Source organism: Patella vulgata, chromosome 6 (genome assembly GCF_932274485.2).
Source record: "Patella vulgata chromosome 6, xgPatVulg1.2, whole genome shotgun sequence".
NCBI lineage: Eukaryota > Metazoa > Mollusca > Gastropoda > Patellidae > Patella > Patella vulgata.
The window spans coordinates 14648019-14669874 of NC_065884.2; the positions used below are offsets into that span (position 1 = coordinate 14648019).

Consider the following 21856-nt stretch of genomic DNA (forward strand, 5'->3'; position numbering starts at 1 on the left):
AAAATACAAAAAAAAATTAAAAACAAAAAAAACTATATTATGTGTTATGGGTTTTTTATTTTTATTTATTTATTGATTTTTGCTTTGGAGGGTTGGAGGGGGTTGAATGGTTAACGGGTGTGCATTGCATCATAAGGTTGATCTGTCATTGAGTCAAGTGGCGTGACAAGGAGTAGGGTCACCTGTCGGACCTCGTATGTTTTCTCTGGGCCCCCCGGTTTCCTCCCTCCACTAAAGACCCCTACTCGAAATCAAATTATTGAAATTAAATTGAACCATATGTTAGTCCCATAATGACCTATTTCTCTCTCTCTTTTTGAGTGTGAAAGTATAAGAGTTGTTAAAGCAGAAGTCCAAGACTTAACAGGGAATTGATTGTTGAGTTGGTTTAAGTGCTCAAATTAAAGAACAAAGTGTAAAATGTCTTGTTTACCTTGTCTAAGTGAGTGAATGTTCCAGCTTTAATGCAACTACTACAAATCAACAAGTTTATGGACATGTTTTTAGACACCATAACTTACGGACATGACGTGGCTTTTGAGATATCCAGGTTAACTGCAGACCAATGATTATGTCATTGATGAAAAACTACCAACAAATAACTAGTTTCATTTATTGAAATTTAACTGGGACAATTCCTAGATTGAAGATGGACTAGCACAGACATGTAATTTGAAATTGCTCAATTTAAAAAAATATTGAATACCCCCAACCCCAAAACAACATTCTTTTTATTAATTATTTTTGGTAATGCCCACCTGTGACACTGCTTTAAATAGCCATTTTAGAATTGGTTGTTTGGGGTTTTTTTATGTGCAAAGGTAATTGTTCTTCAAGGTATGGTATAATTTAGTTTTATTGAACATACTAAATACAAAGTGTATTAAAATTCCAATTCAACATATTGTGTCGCTTATCCCAAATTAGGTCAGGCTTGTAGGAGACCTTGTCAATTGTAGCCTCCATTCAATTTGTGGGTAAATTGGTAGGGTGTGAGGGTCAGATCGCTATTTTGAAAACGAAGATTGGCTCCAAAGACAATTGTGTGATTAATAGTTCAAGGGAGATAAATCTGTATCAAAGTCCTTAAAGCCATATTATCTCCCCTTTGACCACATTTGATTAAAATTGCCCCGCACTTCTTTTTGTCTAAATCAATAATTTATGCCACTTTATTGGATTTGAATAAAGGCCTTAGTGATTAGTTGCGCAATACATTTGTTTTGGCTATGAGAAATTTTATTTCTGTCCACATTCGAAGGATACCCAACTATTTTTTCGTTGTAAAAGTATCTTCAAAGGGGGGTTGGATGGCTAAATGGTTAGCGTGTGCCCACTGTATCATAAAGTCTGTCATTGGCTCAACTGGCGTGGTTTCGATTCCCCAGTTGTGTGTGACACGAAATAGGGTCTTGTGCCCAACCTCGTGGGTTTTCTCCGGGTCCTCTGGTTTCCTCCCACTGCTAAAGACCTCTACGTGCAAGTGAATTATTGAAATAAAATTAAACCCATTTCTCTCTCTGTATCTTCAAAAAGCATATAGGCCCATAGGCTACTACCATACACAAAAAACAACAAAGATAAATGTAGTTTATATTTCATATAGTTGAGTTTATATTCTATAAAACATCTTATATTACATATATGTACATATATATATAAACTATATCTATAGTAAGTTATAATAAGTAAAATGTACATTTATTCAATATATGAACACATCCTCTATTAAAAATATCCATGATTATTCACATGTAAAATATTTCATTGTATGTTTTATTCACAATAAATACAAAGGAATGGATAATTTTAATTTAGACAAATATTGTCAAAACATGATGTAAACCATTGTCAGTCAAAAAAATGTTGCTACTCTATCCATCAGAAGGCGTTGATCAGTGGGGAACAAAGATGCCATTACATGCAAGCACAACAATAATTAAAGGACCAACATCCATTTATTATAAATCACAGGTGACACTCCAACATGATTGTATTGTAATACAGGTAACTATTTTATACCTTTCTGTAATTAACATACCTATACAATATTTACCTACATCAGTAAATGTAATTTATATTTATTTCATAAACTGATTATGCTTTATTTTTACATAAATATAAATTATATATATGATTTGAATGAATATAGAGACAAGACACACAAAAACAATAAGTTAATAATCAAGGCAAAGCACTGACATTAAAGTCAATGATCATTATTGGCATTTATAGCAAAATATCTAATTCACTCTAAAATATACTCAAATTGATAATGTAACGTTTAATTTAGAACCAAAATAACAACAGTAGATAATATCCAGAGGCCCAACAAAATATTTACCCAAGTCTTGTTTATTTTGTCTGTAGTGGATGCTGAATGATGCAGAATTTTCAATTCATCATATCTTTGTAAATACTAAATGAAATGAAATAAGATGGGGTTTAACGTCCTACTGTTCTATTTAGACTGGGCTAATAAAGACAGGCATACGCCATATAGTGTGCTATGAGGGAAACTTTGCCTGGACAGTGGTGCTCCTACTGATATCGAACTTTTACGTGCACGCCAACGTGTACACAGGACTCAGTTTTTCATCCCATCCGAACGACTAGACAGCTATCCTGCACCACTGACAACGGGAAAACATGCCGGCAAACTACTCAATGGAAAAAAACTATTTTTGGACTGATATTCCTTTTAGAGATTCAATTTTCACAAGATTGTAGATTTCACAAGTTTCAAAATCCCTCAAATAACAATCAGAGACATTAAGTCAAGTGGGATTATCTGTATATTATAAAAATGATTATATATTGGCATATACACATATCGTTGCTGATGTAAGTAATGGTACACATAATCTGCATAGTTCTCTATTACAATATAAATGCAATGTACATACTTAAAATTAAAACCAAAATCATCATAAACAATTCAGTTTAATTTTTGTAAGACAATATTCACCAATATGTTTCTGTTATAAAAGTCTCCCCCACAAGAGAATACATCACACATTTCTATAGTCGTTTAAGAGTGTTTCTCCTACAAATATTCGTTATTTTACAAGAAAATACATGAAACAATAAACATATTTAGCACTTTGATTGTATTATTTTACTTTTAACTCCTGGCTTTTTCTCTTTGTCTAGATTAAGAGTTCGAAGTTGAATGGGTTTCTGATTACTCGGACTGTGAGAGAATGATGACGTACCGTTTCCGATTTTATTCTCAAAAGTTTTATCACTTGAAAAATGTCTTGGATTATTTTCACAATTCGATTTCTTTGAGTCTTTAAGCACATCCGCGTATATATCGGAAATATTTCCGGTTGAGATTTGTTGTCCATAAGAACGTTGGAGACTCAGATATTCGTATCCGTTATCTGCTTGTAAAGTTTCTGATTGCTCACTACGCACACCTTCTTCAAAACTAGTGTTAGACGATTCACGATCGGAGTCGGAAAAACTCACTTTCTTCTTGTACTGTGATTTTACAGGTTCTAATCGTTGCATTGTATTAACTGGATTTGAGACATTCTGGCTCCGTAATATCGAAGATGCACCGTTTCTCTGAAGAGAATTGAGGGATGTATTAGAGCTTGGACGATAAATTACAGATCTACTTGATGAGGCGGATGAATATTGACTACCAGTACTGGCAGTTGATTCTGGACGATTCTGAAGAGCATTTGTTCGTATCAATGGAGTCACTGGGTTATTATATGGGCGGAATGATGGCAAGGAAGAAATGGAATTGGCGGGAGTATTACTAACAAAATGTTTTGTATAAGAATCCCTATTGGTTTTTTCACTTTTTGTCATCGGATCAACTGTCTTTTCCGAATGATATCCACTAGATATCGATGACTGGGGATTGCTGTCGGCTCCTTCACTGTTTTCAGATGATATTGAATTTTCTCCACTTTGTATTCCTGGACCGGAGGTGAGATTTGAAGGAAGGGTGGAGATCGGTTTTGATGAGAGAGATTGCTGGGACGAATTTGAACTATATGACGCTGTCTGCCGTAAAAAATTGGAAGGACTCGACTGGAATGGATATTTGTTTTTGGAGGTGTGTTGAGTTTGTATTTTAGCACCTTGAGCTCGACAAAGATCCGCATAACTTTCGTCTTCTTGATCATTTTGTCCGTACGTTTGCGCGACGTGATCAGCGTAAGTTTGGAATCGCGAACCTGATGCTACACTGTTACTTTTTGACACTAACGATTCAGAACTATTGCGCATATCCTGTTTCAAACTTAATTCATTGTCACTGTCTTGTTTTTTGGAACCAAATCTTTCCAGAGAAGAAAACTGATCTTTTGGTAAGATGCTTCTTCGATTACTACGACTGAAGGAACTTTTATTTTCAAAATCTTTTCCGGTATCAATGTCTATTTCGCTTTCCTTATATATAGTATGATATTTAACTGGAGATTCCGATCTTATGGAACCTTGATCGGAATTAACAGAGCTATTTTCACTGACGATTTCTTCTTCTCGCATTCTTCGACTGTTTTCACGCGATTTCGCCAGGTTCATTTGTTGCATCATTTGAACTGCTTTATGTTCCATGCTGACATCAGCTAAAATTCTCTTGGCGAGATCCGAATGATCAATATTTGTCATACTACTAGAGGAAACAGGTGATCCCGATTGTTTTGAACTATTTAGATCCTCAAACAAATTCTTATCTGATTTTTTAACACTTGGCACAGACACTACACTCTGATCACCCTCATTTCGATCTTCACGAATTTTCGGAGATGATTTTCGAAAATCGAAAGCTTTTTGAGATTTGTTTGGTTCGAATACAGACATCATATTTCTTACACTGTTGCCATGGTTACCATTAATTTTGGGTGAATCAGAACCCAAATAAGATTGACCGGCTTCCATTTCTTCTTGACTAGGAGAACTAAAGTTGGACTGTTCCTCTGAGGTAAAGACAGGACTCTCTGACGCCATACTGTCGCTACTGGCTGGATACATGTTCCGTATTTTATTTTGATGTGATAAATATATTGCCGGATCATACTGGGTTGGTTTTCCATGTTTCGTTGATCCCTTCTTACCAACAAGTCCTCCCTGTAAACACAAAATATATTGAAAACATTAATCTAAGTTTGACATTCTATCTTATTTGACTCTTAGAAAAATCTGGTAATTGTTGTGACCTTTGCAAGTCCATGGTTACCCCATCCTCATTCTGTTCCACACAACTAACCCCTGGGTTCATCCACGGGGGAGACACATATTCAAATTATCTGCCCTTGGGCACTGTGCTATTTTTATAAACCAATGATAAAAATTGTTAAATACAAAGGAAGTTGGCGAAGGGAAGTAACTATCATCTTGTTGCAACAAGCAAGCCGCCATATCGATGAGAATGTAAGCAATAAGGCTAAGACTGGTTTGTAAACTGTTTTTGATTGGATCGTAAAATCGAGCTACGATCATGGGTAGATGGATGAAAGTTATGTAATATACCCAAGCCTGGTACAAATCCAGGCTTAGTCAGGCACAGTTCCCTTTAGGTGTACGATACTACCTCAACAGTGCTTGACATTATATCAGGTAGAACTAAAATCAATCTATACACAGAGAGAGAGAGCGAGAAATGGGGTTTAACGTTCACTCGACAAAAACCAGGTCATTTAGGGACTAATACATGGTTCAATTTTATTTCAACAATTTGCTTGCATGTAGGGGTCTTTAGCAGTGGGAGGAAACCAAAGGACCTGGAGAAAACCCAGGAGTTTGGACAGGCGACCCTACTCCTTGTGACGTACAACCAGGGAATCGAAACCCCACCAGCTGACTCAATGACAGACCTTATGATACAGCGTGCACGTGCTGACCATTCGGCCATCCAAACCTCCCATTCTCTACAGGATTGAATATGTATACCAGATCATATTCCTACCTTATTTAAGAGATAATTTTTACTGGATCGTATTTTCTCCATCTCAGCTGGGTTGAACATTGACCCTCGACCTCTAGGGGATAACGGAGGAGGTGTGCTACCATATGATAAAGAACTACTATGAGATGAGGACAGACTCTCCATACTACTAGAACTTTCTATCGAAAATGTTCTTGGTGCTTCTTGTGCTTCTGAAATAAAGAAAATATATTTATGAATATGATAGTATATTAGAGAATACTGCACTCTGGCTCCTGTTAAACATATACAGATTGTTTCTAACATCATCTGGGCAGCCATGATGGCTCAGTGAGTAAGACATTGGCTTTCTAACCTGGAGGTCCCATGTTTGATCCCTGCATTGGCCGAGAAAGTTCATCAGGATTTTCCAGGGTGGTTCCTCCTTGTCAGTGGAGCAGGATGGAGGGCCTGGCAAGGTCAACATATAGTCATTCAGATGGGACGAAAAAGCAAGTTCCCATGTACATATTGGTGTGCACATACAAAATCCCTTGGCAGTTGGAATTCGATATAAGAGTGAGTCCAAGTGCCGTTGTCTGGGAAAAATTTCCCTCATAACACACTGCATGGTATATGCCCCTCTTCATTAGGCCAGTCAAAGCAGAACCGTAGGATATTAAGACTTGACTCTCGGTCTGAAAAATCTGTTAACTTCACAAATGAATATATATATATATATATATATATATATATATATATATACAGTAATTCCTGTTTCTTACAAAACTGTGAATTTGAACTTACCGAAAACAGCAACCAATGACTGTAACGCAAATTGTAGATGTCGTTTCACAGCCTGTTTACTGAGGCGTAGGGTTACATTGTCTTGACCTACTTCCACTAGATCTAGTCCCAGTGATGCTAGAAATTCATGACAACCATTAACTCTCCATAACTTGACATTAACCATAACATCTATACCACTTTCTTTAGCTGATAATTTATTTAATATATCTCTCATCTACAAAATAAAATATTTTACATATATACTATTCAAAAAAAGTAGGGGATATTTGATTTTGGGGGCATAATACTAAAATATGCAAATGACTACGAAAAAAGTCACTATAGAACCTAACAGAAGAAACATTTCCAGTTACATGTGACGCCCAAACGCACCAATAGCTACCGCATGGAATGCAGGTGATGCTTGGGATCATCATGGGGGTCCAACCCAAGATTTGCACGACTCTGACTTTGAATGTTACAGTCATTGAATTCCAGGGTGGAAACATCAGTTTAATTGTTTTAGTGACCAGAAAACAAATTTTGATATGCGTCGGCTTACCCAAAATGAAAGGTTACGTGCCCTTGGCATGCTACAGATCGGCACAACACAGGCGGTTGTGGCGCGGACGATGAATGTTTCTCAGTCTGTCATAAGCAGGCTATGGTCCAGATACCGTGATACACAATCTGTACTGGACAAACCACGCTCAGGTCGACCAAGGGCGACAACTCAAACCCAGGATCGATTTATCCGTACCTTGGCCTTGAGAAATCGTGTCATCACAGCAAATCAGATCAGCGCTCGTCTTCAAACAGACACTGGTGTGAGAGTGAGTGGCCAGACGATTCGGAATCGACTGCATAGGGGTCACCTTCGCGCCCGACGTCCTCGCGTGATCCCATGTTTGAGAGATCATCACATTCAGGCAAGACGTCGTTGGTGTAGGGATCGTCAACACTGGGATAATTGACGCTGGAGCAATGTGATGTTTTCAGATGAGTCAAGGTTCACTGTTGATTTTTTGGACAGACGTAGGAGGGTGTGGCGTCGTCGAAACGAGCGCTTCCAAGACGTTAACGTCATCAGACATGATCGATTTGGGGGTGGTTCTGTTATGGTGTGGGGAGGCATCACTGTTGCTGGAAGAACGGCTTTACATGTTGTTGCAGGGCGTGTTACAGGCCAGTACTACCGGGACAACATCTTGGCAGTCCATGTTGTGCCGTTCGCACGACGTCATGGCCGCCGTTTCATCTTCCAAGATGACAACGCAAGATGTCACAGGGCCAGGATCGTTACAGGTTACCTCCAACAACAGAACATCACCACATTACCTTGGCCAGCACTGAGTCCCGACCTCTCCCCCATCGAGCATGTCTGGGACATGCTTGGACAGAGGTTACGTCAACGTCAACAACGTCCTGCCAATGTCCAAGAACTTTCTGCTGCGTTGCAACAGGAATGGGACAATCTGGACCAAAATGACCTTAGACGTCTCATTAGGAGTATGCCACGTCGGATCAATGCTTGTTTGGCAAACAGAGGAGGATTTACCCGTTACTGACTTGGTTGTGATGCTGTGGTAACTTTGCTGTTTGACCCCGGGTATCATTTTACCCTTATAATGGTCAGTCTGTGCCTTACTTAGTCTAACGATCATTTGGAATAAATCAATGAATGTGAACTTCATTTCATTTTGTCATTTGTTTCTTCGTCAGTTTCATTAGGTGACTTTAATAACACTTAAAAATCAAATATCCCCTACTTTTTTTGAATAGTATATATACTACAAATAAGTGAAATAAAATAGGGTTTAACATGAACTCGACACAAACTAGGTCATTTCGGGACTAACATATGGGTCAATTTTATTTCATTATTCGCTTGCGCGAAGGGGTCTTTAGCAGTGGGAGGTATCCGGAGGACCCAGAGAAAACCCACATGGTTAGACAGGCGACCATAATCCTTGTCACGTACAACCAGGGAATCAAAACCATGCCAGTTGACTCAATGACAGACCCTATGATGCAACACGTGCGTGCGTTAACCATTCCACCACCCAACCCCTGGAATCAAATTTGAATATAATGAATTATACAAGAGAATACCTACCACTGTTATTAAGGCTGCTCCTACATCATAACTTGTTACAAATTTAGATAAAGCTGTTACAGAACTTGGTGGTAATCCTGAAATAGAATATATTAACACAATTAATATTCATCAAATCATTCTTAAATATACAAAGTAATGAATATTTTTATATACAAAGTAATGAGGGGATCACGTGGCTAAGTAGGTAAGACGCTGGCTCGCTAGCCTGGAGGTCGGGTGTTCGATCCCTGCATTGGCCAAGAAAGTTCATCCAGATTTTCCGGCGTGGTTCCCCTTGTCAGTGATGCAGGACGGAGGGCCTGACAAGGACAGCTGTCTAGTCCTGGATGATACGAACAACCGAGGTCCCGTGTATATATTGGAATGCACGTAAAAGATCCCCTGGCAGTTGGAATTCGATATAAGAGTAGGCGATAGTGCCGCTGCCCGGGCAAAATTTCCCTCATTACACACTGTATGGCGTATGCCCGTCTTCATTAGCCCAGTATAGGAGCAGAACAGTAGGATGTTAAACCCCATTTCATTTCATTTCATTTCACAAAGTAATGACAATATTAATGCTTCCACCGTTATTCCCTGGCATGACACATTATGGGCATGTTTTAAATTCACAAAATATAAATGCTTTGAAATGAATGGCTCATTCAAGTTGAACGGCTTATTCCAGTGACAAGAAAATGAAGAAAGCATGGAATGGTAAAATTCAGCTTACCTAGTAAAGCCTGTAAACTGGAACTAGCTTGTGTTAATCTATCAGATGGATCAGACTGGGGGAAGAAGACGGCTGGTGGTAGTCCAGTACCCGTCTGTTCGAATCGGAACCCTACAGCTAATAGTAAATCTTTCCAGCCTATAACATTAGCTACTTTATTCTCGATACTCTGAAACGTTGTATACATAGAATTCTTCGTTCCTTGTTGAATTCTTTGTAAGGATTTCTCAATCTGTAAATAAAAATATAAAATATTAAAATACAAATACGGAATTATTACAAGAAAAGTGTTCATACTTGAAAAGAATACAAGTAAAACAAATTCTTCTTCCATTTCCCTTTATTCAGTCTGTGTTGTTGTATGCAGTTATCCTGGTAGTCAAATATAGCTGTTATTTTCATATATTGCAATCCCAGCCATTATACTCTGCACTATGGGGAGAGAGAGAGAGAAATGGGGTTTAACGTCCACTCGACACAAACTAGGTAATTTCGGGATTAACATATGGTTTAATTTTAATTCAATAATTCGCTTGCACGTAGGGGTCTTTAGCAGTGGGAGGAAACCGGAGGACCCGGACAAAACCCACGAGGTTGGACAGGCGACCCTACTACTTGTCACGTACAGCCGGGTATTCGAAACCACGCCAGTTGACTCAACTGCACTATGGAGATGTATAATATTATGTTAACTGTATATAAGGACATGGTAAGGAAAAAAGTCTAGTCATTCGGATTGGATGAAAAACCAAGGTTCTGTGTATACCATTGGCAGCACATTAACTATCCCCTGATAGTTAGAAAACAATTTTGGGTAGGTAATTGTAAGAGTCCAAATTAGGAGATCCCCCAAAATTTTAAATATTTACTATATGACATAATAATAATTTTTCGACTCATGGGACCGAAGTTGCCAAAGTTATTGAACTCATTAGCTGTAAAGGGGAGGGAACTCTAATTAATCTGTAACTTTGCATGACGTAATGGGAGAGTTATCTAAATTCTTCTTGACGCCATTTTATTAAACAATACAGAATCTAAAAACTCTCATTTTATTCTCTTCTGCAGATTATTGCTGCAGGACCCGGTAACACAATAGTGCTGCTGTCGGGAAAATTTATCACATAGCACATTCCATGGCATATGTCAGTCTTCATAGCCCAGTTGGCGCAGAAAAGTAAGATGATAAACCCGGTTTCATTTGTCAAGGAAAAACAGCGACTTATTTATTTATTAGTTTGATAACGTTGAGAGAATACTCTTTGAAATGTCGTCCAATTAAATAAGTAGCTGTTTTTCCATAAGTATGTGTTATAGCCCATTTCAATTGTTAGGAGCATACATTAGAATTACGAATCACCGCCCAAAACCAAGAAACACAAAAAGTAGCCTAAAATTTGTCAAAGTTTTAGAACTTACCAGATGCAGTAGAACTCTCATAGCCTCTCTACACTGTGTTGGTGATTGTAATATTTCACATATAGAATGACCCATTAGAGCTGTTTTACTACTTAATCTAATATCACATCCCACTAAAACCCAACCACCCCAGTTTGATGGATGGGAAAACTGTTTCGTACACTGAACTATTTTAACAGCTTTAGACAATGCCTCTGTAACTCTTTCACCATCTTGTAGACATTTGTATAAATTACGCATTAATAGTTTGGTGGCTTGATCTGGTACTGGCCACAGCGAAAATAGCACACATTGGGCACCGGCTGATAATAACGACCTGGTTAATCCAACCACACCATCTGTGTTTATTCGTCCAGCCTTATCATCAGTGTAGCCCGAGTTAATAACCACTAACTTAGCGTGGAGCTTCAGGTTTAAGATGTCGGCAGCAGTCAGTAAATATTCCGATAACGCAGGTCCATCCATATTGTTTATATCGTTAGATCTGTTGTCCGAATCCATCGATGAAAATCTTTGTGATGTGAGATCACCAGGGGAGAGAATCACGGATGATAATTTCCATGAAATATGGGTGGCAAAATGGATGACTTCAACTTGTTCTAACTGATGCAAAATGGCTCCCTTTGTTGCTTCTGCACCAATCAATGGCCGACAAGACAAAAGTTCTCCCACGATTCTAGCTTCGTATTCCGCTCCAGGAATTTCTTTCAGGTGCCAATGTTGACAGACTGACGGAGTGAGTTTAGGATTTCCGACAACCAGAGCCCCAGAGGAGTCTATCACAGGTCGTCCATATTTGTCCATTTTTTGCGTATTTTGTAAAGCACTGATGGATGGCACTACAATGAGATTAAATTTCTCATAGAAATATTCCTCTTCTTCTTCCTTCTTCAACATCATGAATGGAATAAGATAAAGATCACCTTGTAACACCAAAACTAAATCGATTGGACCCTCGGCGCCATGAGTCACCTCTTCAATAGCCTCTTCCATGGGCTGAAACAGGTACTGGTACAGCAGATTCAATGGAGATTTGTTCGCTGGTTTATTTTTGACACTGTTTTTACGATTAAAATTGCCCGGGAAGTTACTAGAGAGACTGAAGAGACTACTGATACTGTAGCTACTACTGTTAAACTGATGACTTCGATTCACCATACGTAAAAATCCTGTTCTATCATTCTCCGCATTGAGACGATCACCCAGCTCTTCTAACTGATTCTGGAATACTTCCTCTGTTTCACTACCTGAATCATCAGCATCTAACTCACTTCGACTCAGTGTAAGGCTCCTAGGAAAATAAAGAAATTTTAAATTTAGTCTCCTGCAATTTAAGCGAAATTATTTGAATGTTTGTGTGATCTCTATTTCATAATTTATACCCAATAATTCTACCATTTCAGATTTTCTATATGGAGAAAGTTTGACATATTTTACTTTATTTGGTCATTAATTCTTCATATAAAAGATGTCAGATACTGCTATAAGCTATATCTTCAGAGCATAAATATAATATAATAAAACTCTGTATGCTGTTGCTGTAAGTTATACCTTCAGAGCATATTACACTTAAATTTGAAAGCAGAGAGAGCGAGAATGACTCAAACTAAATCATTTCGGGACTAACATATGGTTTAATTTTATTTTAATAATTCACTTCAGTGTAAGGGTCTTTAGCATTGGGAGGAAACGGGAGGACCCAGAGAAAACCCATGAGGTTGGAGAGGTGACCCTACTCCTTGTCACGTACAACCGGGAAATCGAAACCATGGCAGTTGACTCAATGACACGCACACTAACCATTCGGCCACCCAATCCTCCAAATTTGAAAGCAGTCATTCAATGTAAAGTTATGATTGGACCTGGAAGGAAATAAGAAGGGACATTTGTACACAGGGCATAAAATAATGGATATCTAAACAAAACTTTCAGTGTAATAAGATTAAAGATAGCCAACACTTACCTATGAGAACTACTAGATGATAAATGACTATCAACACCCATAGTCTCTCGTATCTGACCAATACATTGATCTAATATATTGTTTGTTGAAAAACTCATAACACTTTGTATATCACCATGTTCAACATCAGCTTCTAACTCAGCCATATTTATCTCATGAAACTTTACCAAACCTAAATTAAACCACATTTAAATAATGAAGTAATTATATTATGGTAAAAGTTGTACATATCAATTCTAGAAAGATCCATCTTGTTTTGTAATTGTATCACTGCTGAATAAAGACCAGAGAGAGAAAGAGAGAGAGAGAGAGAGAGAGAGAGAGAGTTTAATACCTCCACTTGACACAAACTAGGTCATTTCGGGACCCGGGGAAAACCCACGTGGTTAGACAGGCTTGTCACATACAACTGGGGAATCGAAACCATGCCAGTTGATTCAATGACAGACCTTATGTGAGGGTTTAACATCCACTCGACACAAACTAGGTCATTTCGGGTCTAACATATGGTTAAATTTTACTTCAATATTTTGCTTGCGCATAGGGGTCTTTAGCAATGGGAGGTAACCGGAGGACCAGGAGAAAAAAGACTAGAGAGAATTCTAATGAAAATGCCACTCAGTAATAAGTAGTAATTGAATTTCATATAATTTTGTCCTGTTTATTTCCAGTTTATTACTAAATGCCATAGAAAGAAAGACGCATAGTGTTTTTATCTTACAAATTTTCAAAACAAACAATTCAAAATTTGAAATTGAATGGGATAACAATACTTAGTCATTTTGAGACTAACATATTGGAATTTTAATTTCTTTGGAGAATTTTGTCTGGGCAGCAGCCTCGTATCTGCCTACTCTTCTTTAAAGATACATTATGGGAGATTCGATAACGAGTTGGCAGTTCTCACTATATTAGTTAAAAACTAGATAATGTAAAGGGAATTTGCCGAAAATTTCAGTCAAATTGATCCACTATGAACCAAGATCAAAGCGATTGAATTTCTGTCTAGCCTTGATCATCATTACTAAAGGCAGTATGATAAACAGCATAGTCTCGATTATCCATTTAATTGTTAAATCATTAAGGAAAGTTATGCAGTAAATCGGCTCATAATCCACTAAAGATCGCAGGCTAGCGATGTCATCTAGAGTTGATTATGGTCTGGATAGGTTAATTAATGTCTACTTGATAATTTAGATAACATTTCAGGCCTAAAGAAAGACCTGCAATAGACAGATTTAGCTCTTGCATAATGTATGTTTAATTGCAACTACCACTGGATAATTTATTTACATACATGCTAATGTGTCCAAGATCGAATCTAGAATATTTTGAAATTATTCAAGTATAAAACTTACCATCTTTAGGTGTCAGTAACCAGCTATAAAGATAACCAGCTGCTATAGAGAATGATAAAACCAGAGACTTCTGGCCTGATACACTTCGCGTTAATTGATCTATTGTTATAGGTGTCAGATCCATCGTGGTCCCATTAAACAAACCAGCAGAACCAGCTTGTCTTTCTAATAATAGATCTATAAACGCACGTGTACAAGCTCTCTCAGCTACAACCAAGGCTTCATCGTGACGTTTTAAAGCCACTAAAACTCTCTGTAAAAACAAAAGCAAATGGTTGTAGAATTGGACATAAAAATATTAAATCTATTCATTTATTTAAAGAAATTAAATGTCATTTGTATTTCTGTGACAATATATAATGTTACATTCGGCTAGGAAAAATATGGTGAGTTAAAAACAGGTCACAAAGTCACCAAAACTGATCCTGCATGGTTCATACAATATCTAAAATAGTTATTTAAAGATACATTATGGGAGATTATATAAAGAGCTGGCAGTTCTCACTATAACAGTTTAAAAAAATAATGTAATGAGAATTTGCTGAAAATTTCAGTCAAATTGATCCACTCTGAACTAAGAATTTAGCAATTGAATTTTAGGCCCAGCCTCGATCATCATTACTGAAGTCGGTATGATAAAAAACAGTCTCGATTATCCATTTTTTGATTTAATCAACAATGAGCGTTGAGCAGCAGATCGGATTCTAATCCAGTAAATATCACAGGCTAACGATGGCATCGAGAGTTGATTATGGTCTGGATATGTTAATTAATGTCTAATTAATAATTTAGACAACATTTCAGGCCTAAAGAAAGACCTGCAATGGGCAAATTTAGCTCTTGCATAATGTACGTTTAACATTTACTTACAGAGGCATTATGTAATATTTAGATAAAGAGCTGTCCGTTCTCGCTATAATATTTCAATAATAGGTAACGCAAAATGAATATATTGAAAATTTCATTCATTCATATATATATTGCCTGCAGAAGTTGCTGAATGATGAGAAATTTTCAGTTCATAATATCTAGAATTGAATCATTTTTGGATTGTTATTCCTTTCAAAAGATTCATAATATTTTAATTTTATAATCCCTTAAATGCCGACCAGACACTTCAAAATATATCTAAAAGACCCCATTCCCACAAAACTTGTACCACAGTTTTTATTTGCACACAGGAATTGAACCTAAAATTGGAATTCTTCCTCTCCTGGTAAAACTTATTCTGGAAAATGATCCAAAATTAAACTGAAAGCAGTGAAACGCAAACCTACAACCATCATCACGAGAAAATATTTTATTAAGAAATAAGTCTGAACACTAACCTGTAGAGCCTGATAACAGGCCGTTTGTAGATCGAATAACGAGAGTTTATAATCACTACTACACTGTGATTCCCTTCGTATCATTTCAAACAGATCGGCTGCCTTATACAGTTGTTGTTGACATTCATTTAGATCTCCTTTACCCCACAACGCTAGACCTAGACGATGTCTGATCTTAGCTTCATCTTCCCTACGACTCAGTTGTTCGGCAATCTGTAACCCTTGTTTTAAATATTGTACAGCTTCTGTGTGATGACCTAAAGCATGATGAACTCTTCCTGTAAAATATTAATAGGACTATTTAGTGATTTTTATAACTTGTGTTTAGTACACAAGATACCCAACGTCATACAAAAATATTCTGGTTTCCAGCTTCAGCCAATTCTTCAAAAAGTATTATAAGGGAGGGAAGATTTTATTTTTATGTTTCTATTTAAATTTGTCAAAGGATCATTCAGGAGCTAAATGTCACTTATCTGGGTTCTACATTTATCACATCATATGTTCATTCATGCCATTCTAGGAATTCACACACATAGAGAGAGAGAGAAATGGGGTTTAACGTCCACCCGACACAAACTAGCTCATTTTGGGACTAACATATGGTTCAAATTTATTTCAATAATTCGCTTGTGCGTAGGGGTCTTTAGCAGTGGGAGGAAACTGGGAGACCCAGAGAAAACCTACGAGGTTGACAGGCGACCCTACTCCTTGTCATGTACAACCGGGGATTCGAAACCACGCCACTTGACTCAATGACAGATCTTATCATGCAACTTTACTGCTGCTGAACACTAAGCTAAATATAACTTTTATTTACATGTAGTAACTAAATGTTGTCTTAGTCTATGAATAAAATCACAGATTTTGTAGAAACTTACCTAAACTGCTATAAGCAAGTGTTTTAGCCACCTTATCATTCATCTGTGCTGCTATACTTAGATGTTGTTCCTGATATTTCACAGACTGTTCGTAATTACTCAACGATTCAAACGATAAACCTAGATTACCAAACGCTCGACCTGTAAAATATAAATAAGTAAAACTCTTAGTAAATGTATATAAGCCTGAAAATATGGTACCTGTCACAGACAGGATCAGACACAGATTCCGACTTTGTCTGGCACAATCCCTCCGGTATAAGTACCTGTCATTATCTCGTTTAAAGACTGTCTTTTTTTCAGCACTTTTATTGATATTACAGATTGTCTTTTTTTGGCACTTTTATTGATATTTTTAATATCTATAAGGAATAAAATTAAAAATTCCACATGCAATAGAAATTATCATTTCCAGATACGCATATCACCTTCATGAAGAAGGATGACATTGCAAATTATTGTTAAATGAAATTCTTTCCATAATTTGGATGAAAACATTTAGAAGATTTAGCTTGGACAGAGCCTTATCCCCATTATGCATTACATAAATTTTTGTTTTCAAAACTTTCAGGATTTTGATCTTTCTATGGTTCTAAAGAAAGTATATAACCACATATAGATACCTTAGTTTGGACAGACCCCTATTGTATTATATAGTTTGTTTAAAAGTCTGTTTCGAAATTTTGAAGATTATGATCAGTCTATGATTCCATAGATATGGAGGGAGAGAGAAATGGGGTTGAACGGCCACTCAAGACAAACTAGGTCATTTCGGGACTAACATATAGTTCAAATTTATTTCAATAATTCGCTTGCGCGTAGGGGTCTTTAGCAGTGCGAGGAAACCGGAGGACCCAGAGAAAACCCACGAGATTGGACAGGCGACCCCACTCCTTGTCACGTGCAACCGGGGAATCTAAACCACACCAGTTGACTCAATGACAGACTTTATGACACAGCACGCACGTGCTAACCATTCAGCCATCCACCCCGCCCCCATAGATATGGACGATTTATTATTTATTTATTACTTTTCCAAGAGGCATATCAAACATGACAATAGAGATGATAATAAGATGAGAACGTTTTGATGGGAGAAAATGTAATGATGTCATGAATGATCAGCCGCTTGAGGATAACCCATAAAAACCAGCTTAAATTAAAACTAGGTTTATTTCCAAATCAAATATATAAATATCAATCAATAAAAGAGACTCTGATACTTACATTGACAAGCTGTATTATGGGTACGTTCTGCTATCTGTAAATCTAACTTGTGGTATTTTAACGCAGTCTCATATTCTCCCATCTGCTGATAAACTCCACCTAGTCCACAAGCAGCATCTCCTTCACACTGTTCATCACCCATCTCTCGAGCTATAGACAACTGATGTTCTAAACATGATATAGCTTGTTCATAATTCCCTAGTAGACTATGTAGACAACCCAGCTCCCCATATGCGGACGCTTTAGCACCAGAGCTGTTGACTTCGTGAGCAACCACAAGTCTCTTTTCGAAACATACTAAAGCTTGTTGTAAGTTTCCTATAGATCGATGAGCATTACCTAAGCCACGATAAGCACGGTCCTGCTCTGACAGAGTGTTTGACTGCTGAGCAGTTGCTAAAAATTGTTCATGGCATTTGATTGCCTCCTCATAATCACCCAGAGCTTCGTAGCAATCTCCAAGATTGCCAAATGCTCTGCCCTTTTCTTGAATTGCTGTATTACCATAAGCCTGTTCTAACATAGCTAACTGCTCTTCAAACAATCCTATAGCATCTTCATATTGTCCCATGTTCATTTTTGTAATACCAAGATTACCACAAGCCTGGGCTTCCAAGCTACTATTGTGAAGATCGCGACTTCGCTCCAACTGTTCTTCATAACATTTATAAGCACTAAGATATTTACCAAGAGACATATGAACGTTACCCAGATGACCATGAGCATGACATTCACCTTTAAGATTTTCAAGCTCTTGATAAATGTTGAGTTCCTGGGTATGATAAGCCAGAGCTTTGTCATTTTGTCCTATTGCTCTATAAGCCACACCCAGGGAACCGTTAGCTGAAGCCATTAACTCCTGGTCGTTTAATTGTTTCGCTAACTGAAGTTGTTGGTTATATATCTTAATGGCTTCTGTTGTGTCACCAGTTTTTAACATTAAATCACCAATGTTCCCTAAAGCTCTGAATTTACCTGGTCCATTTTTCAGAGCATTCATCAAACCTAAACATTTCTTTTGACACTCCAGAGCTTCTGTAAAGTCTTGTAAAGCTTTATGTGCTAAACCTAGGTTACAGTAAGCCCTAGCCAAAGACAGTCTGTTTTTTCTTTCCCGAGCTATGGCTAAATCCTGTTCATAATATCGTATTGCTTCTAAATGATTCCCTAATGAAAAGTGAGCATAACCTAAATGGAAACAGGCTTTGCTTTCACCCTCTGAATCGTGTAGTTCTTGGGAAATGTTTAGATATTGTTCATAGAACTGAATCGCCTCAGAGTAGTCTTTCCGCGCACAATGAAAGTTTCCTAAATTACACAATGCTCTTGCCTCGCTGGATGCGTCCTTTAATTCACGAGCAACATTTAAATGTGCAATATAATGCTGTATCGCATTATCATACATACACAAAGCTTGATATGCCACAGCTAAATTACCGTGGGTCGAACCCTCCGAATGTCGGTCATTGACGTCTGATGATATACCTAACTCTTGTTTATGATATTTGATGGCCATATCATATTGACCTAAAGCACTATATGCGTTTCCTATATTACCGAATGCACGACCTTGACTGGCTTTGTCTCCAAGATATTTCGCTATTTTCAGGTTCATTTTATGAAGTTTCAGCGCTGCCTCGTATTCTCCTAATTGGTGATATATTATTCCTAGATTAGCACAAGCACGACTCTCGGCCACTTTATCACTAGTTTGTAAAGCATTGTCTAACTGTTTCTCATGAAATCCTTTCGCATTATCATAGTCACCAGTGCATCGAGCAGAATGTCCAAGACCTGCATAAGCTCGAGCTTCTAAGATTCTGTCTTTTCGCATTTCTGCAACTTTTAATACTTGTTGGTGAAACATCATGGCACGATTATAGTCCCTTTTATAATGATAAGCACTTCCTAAATTACTATACGCCCGCGCTTCTTCAACACTGTTCTTTAATAAACGAGCGATTTTCAGATGTTCGTGATGACACTCGACAGCACTGTCAAAATTTCCCATGGCTAAATACACAGCCCCAACATTACCGATTTCACGCGCTTCTGATAATTTATCGTTGTCTTGTTTAAGTAATAAAACACATTGTTTATGACTGGCTAGGGCATTAGGGTAATCCCCTATTGCTGTATATACATGACCTAAACTGCTCAATGCTGCGGAAGCTGTAGATTTTTGTTTTAATTTCATGGCCAGAACTAGTTGATATCTATGATTGGTTAGCGATTCTTTGTATTGACCTTTAGAAAAATGTGCTGACCCCAAATTACCATATGCTCTACATTCTCCATCTTGATCTCCTGAAATTACAGATATAGGTCAGAATTAGACAGATATACTGGAAATGAAATGAAAATGGGGTTTAACGTCCTACTCCTAAACTGGGTTAATGAAGAAGGGCATACACCATACTGTGTGCTACATGGGAAATTTTGCCCGGGGAGCAGCGCTACGGCCTACTCTTATATCGAATTCCAACTTCCAAGGGATCTTTTACGTGCACACCAATGTGTACACGGGACCTCGGTTTTCCATCCCATCCGAATGACTAGACAGCTGTCCTTGTCAGGCCCTTTGTCCTGCATCACTGACAAGCGGGATATACAGGAAGTAGGAAAAGAAAAAAAAAAATGGTGATATGATTTGATGGAAACTAATGATAATACACATTCTTTTTTGTCCTAGATGTATTAATGGTAGGTAGGTAGTAGGGTATTAAATCCACTTCCACCTAGAGTGACATCGCAGACAAAATGCATTAATGAGAACTACATTTATTTATAACAACTGACCCACCCACACACACACACACAAAATTAAAAGACAGAAGATATTCACGAAATCATTTCCTTTCTTGTTTCTTACATTATCTACAATTGTTTATACCCCCGTAAGACCGCGGTGGCATCCTTACTGCACTGCTACGACCCTACGACGACCAGAAATTGCACAAGGTCGCCAGCAGAAGCGAACACAACACACCACAAGAAAATGTCCCAAAAAATTACAAACTTGAAAATAGCCGCGTTCTCACAGCTTTTCAGGTCAGATCGTAGAACCTTGCCGTTTGTTTTGAACATGCTCAAAACAAACGTTATGACTCTGCAATTATTGGCAACCATGGAGACAACAGCAAGATATCTGGTGTTTCCACCACACTTATGCGTTCTGAGACAATTTTTTGTCACTGTAGTAGCGCAGTAAGGATGCCACCCCGGTCTGACGGGGGTATTACTTCAAATATGACTTAATCATACATGTGCACCAAATTTCCTAACAGGCATAAAAAAATTCTTGTTTTACAAAAAATGGAATAAGAAAATTCCTACGCTCATCTCAATTTTTGGGATATGAGGATTTGAGTTCAAAACAGTTCTATCTTATCAAATATGCTTGAAAAAGATACACACTAGGGTCATTTTCAAAACCTGTTTTACTACCAGGTTTTAATGAAAGAATGATTAAGTTTTCTTACCTAGTGACTTAGCTACTGACAGATCTTGTTGCATAAATTGTATAGCTTTATCAATATTACCCAAACCCCAATATCCACTACTTAAAGCTGAGAAAACAGATCCACGAAGTTTGAGACTACACGTTCCAATCTTCAGGGCTGATTCCAACATAAGCGTGGAGGGAGCATAGTATCCTGTAGCCAGTAATTCTTGTCCAATCACTGATATTACCACAAACGGACTTCTGTTTAACCGTAATCTTTCCAACTGTTGAAATGTTGGTGCCAAGGTTTCTGAAATAAGAGAAAACAAAAATATGGTAACCTTTTAGTATGGTACATGCAAGTATTAAAAACCTTGGTGCCTTGATGAATATTAGAGTAAAGGGATTATAGTTCATATCATTATATCCATGGACAGCCCCAAACCACCTGAAACCACTGTTCCTCAGATCGCCCCCCCCCCCAGAGAGAGAGAGAGAGAGAGAGAGAGAGAGAGAGAGAGAGAGAGAGATGGGGTTTAATGTCCACTCGACACAAACTAGGTCATTTCAGGACTAACATATGGTTTAATTTTATTTCAATAATTCGCTTGCGTGTAGGGGTCTTTAGCAGGCGAGGTTGAACAGGCGACCCTACTCCTTGTCACGTCTACAACCGGGGATTCGAAACCAGGCCAGTTGACTCAATGACAGGCCTTATGATACAACGT

General features: G+C 37.8%; 2 protein-coding genes across 2 annotated transcripts in view; one reads left to right on the plus strand and one right to left on the minus strand.

Moving 5' to 3' along the window:
- Positions 1–21856, plus strand: part of LOC126824272 (ataxin-2) — a 121087-nt gene that overhangs the window by 30084 nt on the left and 69147 nt on the right. The gene's annotated exons all lie outside the window — the stretch shown is intronic.
- The window catches only part of LOC126823848 (tetratricopeptide repeat protein 28), a 58688-nt gene continuing 38443 nt past the window's right edge, over positions 1612–21856 (minus strand). The window contains exons 3-14 of the mRNA XM_050552876.2: positions 21166–21438; positions 17684–19990; positions 16457–16597; positions 15576–15853; positions 14248–14500; positions 12890–13061; positions 10927–12217; positions 9508–9739; positions 8793–8869; positions 6695–6911; positions 5930–6120; positions 1612–5091 (exon numbers count right to left, since the gene is read on the minus strand). Coding sequence (XP_050408833.1) covers positions 3097–5091; positions 5930–6120; positions 6695–6911; positions 8793–8869; positions 9508–9739; positions 10927–12217; positions 12890–13061; positions 14248–14500; positions 15576–15853; positions 16457–16597; positions 17684–19990; positions 21166–21438 — 7427 coding nt within the window. The 3' untranslated portion in view covers positions 1612–3096. The remainder of the gene's footprint in view (positions 5092–5929; positions 6121–6694; positions 6912–8792; positions 8870–9507; positions 9740–10926; positions 12218–12889; positions 13062–14247; positions 14501–15575; positions 15854–16456; positions 16598–17683; positions 19991–21165; positions 21439–21856) is intronic.